At 48.0% G+C, this 7,500-nt stretch overlaps 1 protein-coding gene across 1 annotated transcript in view; it reads right to left on the bottom strand.

Annotated features, from left to right (window-relative positions):
* Window positions 1–315: 315 nt before the first annotated feature.
* Window positions 316–7,500, bottom strand: part of LOC146232601 (uncharacterized) — a 7,849-nt gene continuing 664 nt past the window's right edge. Inside the window, exons 2-10 of the mRNA XM_084690766.1 lie at window positions 6,676–6,884; window positions 4,704–6,494; window positions 4,337–4,550; window positions 3,610–4,191; window positions 3,222–3,434; window positions 2,748–3,028; window positions 2,290–2,552; window positions 1,790–2,047; window positions 316–1,616 (exon numbers count right to left, since the gene is read on the bottom strand). Of these exons, the coding sequence (XP_084546892.1) occupies window positions 890–1,616; window positions 1,790–2,047; window positions 2,290–2,552; window positions 2,748–3,028; window positions 3,222–3,434; window positions 3,610–4,191; window positions 4,337–4,550; window positions 4,704–6,494; window positions 6,676–6,882 (4,536 nt within the window). The 5' untranslated portion in view covers window positions 6,883–6,884 and the 3' untranslated portion in view covers window positions 316–889. The remainder of the gene's footprint in view (window positions 1,617–1,789; window positions 2,048–2,289; window positions 2,553–2,747; window positions 3,029–3,221; window positions 3,435–3,609; window positions 4,192–4,336; window positions 4,551–4,703; window positions 6,495–6,675; window positions 6,885–7,500) is intronic.

Here is a 7,500-nt window from a genome sequence, read left to right as displayed (position 1 = left end):
TTGTGAAAACAAAAGATTTTCTTCATGAAAATTGAGCCAAATACAGAGATTGTGTGTAGCGTTTTGAAAAAAGTGTGTTTTAGAACTGCAATTTGAATGTAAAGCAGGAATTGTGCTTGTAGCAGAATTGGTTCAGGGGGTTGGTGCATGAGTTACATGTTGTGGTCATTGTGTCTCAAGTACCAGTATTTGTGACTAAAATGTATTTGTGTGTAAACAATTGACAAAAAGTGTAATAGCACTGGTAGGCTACTTAGTTACTTTGCAAGAGTTCTAGGAATAAAGTATAGGAGGAATAGGAGAAAAAAAATCCAGAAGTCAGAATTTGAGAAACTTTGGTCGGTTTATTAAACCTGAAAGTATATATTTAGCAAATATATACATCTTAATTTTTTGTTTTTTTGTTTTGTTTTTTAACACCATGCAATGCACAAACACATAAATTAAAAACATAACTATATACAATACTTTACTATTTAGACATAACTATTATATACAGTATTATACAATTTAAGGAACTTTGGTCACTTTATTAAACCTGAAAGTATATATTTAGCAAATATATACATTTATCTTTTTTTTGTTTGTTTAATTTTTTAGAACACCATGCAATGCACAAACACAGAAATTAAAATATCAATATCAACTATATACAATACTTAACTATTTACACATAACTATTATATACAGTATTCTACCATTTATTTACCACTGGCAAGACTGGTCAACTGGTCTTTCCACTCTGCCAGGGTGAGTCCTGAGGCTGGACAGTACCACCGCCCCTTCAGCTGGGTGTGACCAGTACTTTTGTTTTTTCCCTGCCCACACTGCTTGCAAATGTACTGGTAGGTATCCCTGAACTTCTTCCGTGGAGGTTCACCCCTAGCCATCAGTTCCTCGTTCTCCTGGGCAGCTTTTTTTGTCTCCACGTACGTTGCCTTGGCTGGACAAAGGTGCCAGGTGGTGGAGGGGCCAGGGACTGTGGATGGTCAGCAGATGGCTGGAAGGGGGGAGGTGGCTGGAAGGGTGGAGGTGGCTGGTACGAGGGCCAGGCAGGAAATGGTGGTGGTGGCGGCAGGTGACCCTGCTGGTACGAGGGCCAGGCAGGATATGGTGGTGGTGGCAGGTGACCCTGCTGGTACAAGCCCCAGGCAGGAGAAGGTGGTGGTGGCAGGTAATCCTCCTGGTACGAGCCCCAGGCAGGAGATGGTGGTGGTGGTGGTGGCAGGTGACCCTGCTGGTACGAGGGCCAGGCAGGAGATGGTGGTGGCAGGTAACCCTGCTGATACGAGCCCCAGGCAGGAGATGGTGGTGGTGGCGGCGGCAGGTTACCATGCTCGAACGAGGCCGAGCCAGCAGAACCAGGCCATACATATGACCCAGGCTGGTAGTGCTGTGCCAGGGCAGATCGAACACTATGCCGAGGGCGTATCACTGCCTCACCCTCCCGGTTTTCTGGCTCCTCAAACTCCATGACCTCATGCCCATGCTGCACAGGAGCACCTGGAAGAGTCTGGGCTTCAGGGAGTGAGTCCTTGGCCAGTTCAAACCGTTTGGGGAGTACGGTGCCCTGCAGCAGCATGTCCCTGTCCTTCCTCTTATCCCTCCTAAGCAGCCTAAAAAACAAAAATGCATACAGTAGCTTCAGTTAGTTATTTCATACATAGTAGCCTATCCTCCTATGTTTAGTATTTTCTAACAAGCAAGCAGGTGAAAGTTTTTCTTGCAGTTTAATAATATAATGTCATCATTGTATAGGAAAGGTACAAACGTAAAAAACAAGACTCACCAAGAAGAGACTGTTGTGTTGTTAACTGGTATCAGAACCACGTTGGTCTTCTCCAGAACAACCCTGCTGTCCTCCAGCAGCTGTTTCAGATGGCTGTAGGCCACCACAATGGACTGCGGGATGGGCAGAGTTCTACTCCTTGTGTCCTTGGGCCTGTTTCGTGCTTGCTGAAACTCTTTTAAAAGTCTCAGGCAAACACATTCGCTGACCCTGTGGACTTCGGGGTCCTGGGCTGCCTGCCCGTGAGTCATGAACAGTCTGCGGGAAAGAAGGATGATATGGTCCGGACTTTAAACAAGGCTGTAAACTAAGAAAAATGGTAATAGCAACCATATCAATGTCACCTGTGAACAGCCCAATTTGCCCCCCACAAACTAATATAATCACAAAATAATATTTGAAATTCACCATAAGTTTTTCAATCTTGGTTTGATGCAGTACAGCCTACTGATTCAATGATTTGTAATGAACCGAAATGATTATGAATTGTGTCAAATCACCTCTCTGCCGCCTGCTGTCCAGGAGCAGAGCCACTCGGCTTCCTGGGCGCTCTCCAAGGTCCTGCCACGGTCTTCTTCCTTGCTTTCTGGCCGAACCTCACAGGTTCCTTGTCCATAGCAGGAAGAGCCATGTAAAGATGGACGATGTCAGCCTCCTCTTTTGCCGACAAGGCAGTGATGGTTCGGTTCAGGCCAACCAGGTAGGCTGCCAGGTCATCAACCGCATCCCAGCCCAAGACACCTCTGGAGTCACATCGGCTCTTCTGAAAAGTGATAATCATGAAAAAAACATGTAAATAAATGTGTCAATTTCTTTGAACTATTTGAGCAATGTTGACCTTTTTTCTCTCTCCATAAAACGTAATACTTGACGTTTTACTTGACAAACGTATGATACTTGTGGCATATCATTAGCGAACTTGTTACATATCTTGTTTTTAAGAAAGGTGTTACATTACCTGGTCTGATGTGCTGTCTTGTGTGTCGTCTTCCTCCACAATGATGTCCTCATCCAGGGATCTGGGTCCACTGTCACCCTCCAGTGTCACCTGGGCTTCCACAGCACATATTGGGGGATCAGGATCACCTTCCCTAAGGTCAGCTACCTGGCACACCGTGACGTCGGGTTCACCCCCGTCGTCCTCGAGCTCCTCTGTGGAGATCTCTGGCAGCTGCTGTGGAACCAGCAGGTCGCCTCTATTAGACTGGGCCAACAGGTACTCCACTGCAATGCGCTCGCCTGTAACACAGTGTTTAAACACAGAGTTAAAGAAGAGGAAAGGACACAAACACAGACACATCTCCTCCATGTACAGCACGATCTTCACTCCCACTCCCATGTCCTCTGAGGAGGGCTGGGGGTGGCAGAGAAAAGAAAAGTGGGAGAGGAAGTAATACTCAAATGGTCAGTGCTGATCTGAGAGCTATCTTACCAGTAGGTTTTCCAGGTGGGGTGAATTCTGGAACCAGAGAACAACCAAGGACCCGCTGGCTCATGCTGTTTAGGTGAGACATCAAGCGAACATCAAATGTCCTCAGGGTTGATGCCCCCACCACAGCTACAGCTTCCTTTGCCCGGTTCATGTTCCACCTTGATACCCCCTCCAGCATGTACATTTGTGCGTGCAATGCATTGCATCGAAAGCCTAAGAAACAAAATACTCAGGTTAGGTCAACCATTAATATGAAGTCAATAGATATTAACACCTATTAAATACAAAGTGACAGTTACATTGTTATTTGAATAATTCAAGTGCATACTATGTCATAACACCAACTTTTTTTTTAACAGCATACGGCAAGTTAACATTTTAAATTTACCTGGAACAAAAGCACACTGGTGGCGGTGAAAACTCTCGAGGGAGGAGGACCCCCTCCCACACCTGAGGACGTCAAGGACTTTGCCACCCTTCTGCAGTGTCCCTGTCTTGGTGTACAACTCCACCCCTGCAGGGTCCTGGATGCACTCCAGGTGCTTCTGCTGCACCTCCCACACATGGTGCATGCTGTCAGGGTTCACCAGACGCAGCCCCGTGGTGTCAGTCAGCTCCCACATCGATTCGAGCAGCCCCGAAATCATGACCCGGATCTCCTCCACGGCACGGGTCCTCCGCCTGCAGTGCTTTGCCATTTCACCAGTGCTGATACTGGCCAAGAGCAGTGCCTCAGTGGGAGCATTTCCGCCATGGCTGCTCTTCCACTCCCCTTTCTTGGCCTCCTTAAGCCGCTGCACATCCTCCTGATCCCACTCAAAGATACAGGCAGAAAGTTTGGAGCAAAAGGTACCGTAGAGAGGGTGGTGCTCAGTAGTGAGGCCGCAGTTAAACCTTCGCATGAAGTGGAAGACGTCTAAACGGACGACCAACTTCCATGGTCGAAAGAGTCTCAGCACTGACGACACACCTGTGAAAGACAAACATTGATTATTACAGATGTGATCATCTATTTTTTGTGTAATAATTTTTTTTTACATCATAATTAACTTAAGTTAATTACATACTGTAATCTGCAATGTATATTTCATAAAGTAACAATTTCAGCATCCCACCTGACTGGCTGCAGCAGTCCCGGTCAACATAGATAGCCTCAGGCTCAGCTTGTCCAGCATTCTCATAACGTGTGACGATGCCCTGGCACAACTCTTCCAGCCCTGCACCTTCACCTGTCGTCAGAACACTGTTCAGAACCTGGCCAAGCTCGTTGCCGATGTTGGACATCCATGCAGCGGTGTCCCCTATACTGCCAGCCAGCTTCTTGGTGATCTGAAAAACAAACAAAAACAGAACTTTCAAAAAAACCGCTACAAGCTTACTAAAATTAATACTATTTCATCATTAGGATGACAAAGTAAACAATTTATATCCATTCCAATTGGTTAACATCAGAGTAAATAAAAGTAATGCTAAAACCCTCACCTTCTTTGTAGAGTCCATCTTCAGAATTCTACCATAGGTAGAGGTGATCACCCCCTTCATCTCTTCCAGGTGGCTGAGGATGTCGTTAGAGTGGACCGTCTCAAACCACTGGGCAAGTGGAAGGGGCCTGAAGGGTGGAGGAGGAAGATGGACAGCTGCAGAAGAGACGAAGGTAGCCATCTTCAAATGAAGCTCACAGTCAGACAGGTAGCGGATGGTCTGACGTGCCCACTCCTCACTGTGTGCTTCCTCTACTGCAGACTGGAGGTAGGAGGAACTGTTCCCACTGGTCCTTGGCTTCAGGAAAGTCATACACTTCCTATCCAGGGCTAGCTGTGTAGTGAGGACAGCGGGAAAGAGGCTCCTATGTGCCACATCCAGTTGAGCAAGGATTTCCTGGCTCCATGGGCAGACCGGCAGCATACACTTGCTGCAACGTGGATAGTCCCCTCCCACCAGGTAGTAGCGAGTATCCACATCTATCACCTCCCTCACCTTTGGGTAGATCCCGGAGTGGTGCATTTTCCGGTCACACCGCGTACATTTCAGAGGAATCCCCCACATCCTCATTGGTGCCCAGAGGAACATCCTCTGCCGGAAGTGCCACCCGGGCTCGGGAGGAGACGGTTTGTGCTGCAGTGGTGGATGAAACCAGCACGCATCCATTTTCTGCCTCAGCTGACCTGTAGGCTCATAGAGGACCTTGGCAATCCACACCCGATCTGCTGGCTGTATAACCTTTTTGAATTGATTGGGGAGAAAAGCTTCCCAATCAATGGAAGCTGGCCTAAGTGGAGTTTGAGGAGTGTGGCGTGGCGTGCTGGAGCAACCTGTTGGAGGAGGGAGCAGAGATGTAGTTGTCGGCGGAGATGGTGTGGGCCTTTGACACGGTGTGGCCGTTAGCCTTGGAGATGCTGTGGGCCTTGGAGATGGCGTGGGCCTTGGAGACGGTGTGGGCCTTGGAGACGGTGTGGCCGTTAGCCTTGGAGATGCTGTGGGCCTTGGAGATGGTGTGGCCGTTAGCCTTGGAGATGGTGTGGGCCTTGGAGATGGTGTGGGCCTTGGAGATGGTGTGGGCCTTGGAGATGGTGTGGGCCTTGGAGATGGTGTGGCCGTTAGCCTTGGAGATGGTGTGGGCCTTGGAGATAGTGTGGGCCTTGGAGATGGTGTGGCCGTTAGCCTTGGAGATGGTGTGGGCCTTAGAGATGGTGTGGGCCTTGGAGATGGTGTGGTGGAGCTACCTGTTGAAGTTGGCGATGGAGGTTGAGCCAACCAGGATAAATAATGGAACTGTTCTATATGCTCCAACAGGCCAACAGAACCTTGGACCTTGGCCCCACAGGTGTCACATGTCTCCTCTACATGGCGGTCAGAAAGGTGCATGGAGAATTGTTCTGCCTCCACAACCTGATTGCACTGACAACACTTTACTGTTCTGTCTGCACAGGAGCCTCCGCCTGCCTGCCTTGAGCCTTCTCCTGCCTGACTGGAGCCTTCTCCTGCCTGACTGGAGCCTTCTCCTGCCTGACTGGAGCCTTCTCCTGCCTGACTGGAGCCTTCTCCTGCCCCACAGGAGCCTCCTCCTGCCTGTCTGGAGCCTCCACCTGCCTCACAGGAGCCTTCTCCTGCCTGACTGGAGCCTTCTCCTGCCTGACTGGAGCCTCCACCTGCCTGTCTGGAGCCTTCTCCTGCCTCACAGGAGCCTCCACCTGCCTGCCTGGAGCCTTCTCCTGCCTGCCTGGAGCCTTCTCCTGCCTCAAAGGAGCCTCCACCTGCCTCTGATGCATCTGACTGAAGGGGGGAGGCAGGATTTCAAGTACAAGAGAGGCTCATAATAAATAATTTCACCAATGATCCTACACTGTTAGTTGTATCCAAATGTGTGCAAATAGGGTATGATCCAGCAAATAATCTACTTCATGCTACAGCAACTTGTCATCACTTAAATTAAATAAATCATCATATAACCTACCTTATGGAACCCACAAGAGCATTTTAGGTGTCTCCCGAACAGATCCACCTTGCTCTTGCTCTGCAGCGGGCAAGCATCGATACACTCCAGGGCTCTTTTCCATTTCTTACCACCGGGTCTTTTGCCTGTGGAAAACTGGTAGCTGCCCTGGGCATATTTTTGGCAGATGTCTCTCCAGTACGAGTCTGGCTTCCCCGTCTTGGTCATATCTGCAAACATGAGCTACGTTAGACTAAACGACCAAGTTCTCTGTTGTGATTACATTCTCAATCAATGTAGCATAGACGTACAGTTGTGATGGGTTGCTCTGGCTATTGTACAGTAATACCAGGATCATCCCATTTTATAAAATTAATACTTCCATATGCTTGTACTCCAACACATCAACTTAATTTTGTTATGTCAACAACCTGGTCAACGTATCATCAATGTAGTCATATTTTGTTCTGCTGTCTCTACTGTACTTCTGAGGTCAAATTAAAGTCAGCGGGAAAGTTGCATCTCACAGAGGGGACTGTACTATGGGGGCAATGAGTCTACATCGACAATTTAAATACCAGGACCGACATAAAAACATGTATTCGTACGTCCATAGAATAATTTGCATGTACATATCGCTGTTCTTTTTTTTGTTACGCTGACAAAGACCAAGTAACTACTCAATTTAGCATTGATGTACTGTACAGTCGTACAGTAGCTACATCTACTGTACGCGTACTGTACCACTACGTTCTCTGAGGTAAATTCAGCGGGAAAGTTAAATTTCACAGAGGGGACTGTACTATGGGGGCAGTAAGTCGACATCGACAATTTAAATACCAGGAC

The sequence above is a fragment of the Hypomesus nipponensis genome, chromosome 24 (assembly GCF_054491055.1).
Source record: "Hypomesus nipponensis isolate SF chromosome 24, ASM5449105v1, whole genome shotgun sequence".
Lineage (NCBI taxonomy): Eukaryota > Metazoa > Chordata > Actinopteri > Osmeriformes > Osmeridae > Hypomesus > Hypomesus nipponensis.
The sequence above is the reverse complement of the archived record's forward strand: the minus strand, read 5'-3'. Positions and strand labels throughout refer to the sequence as shown.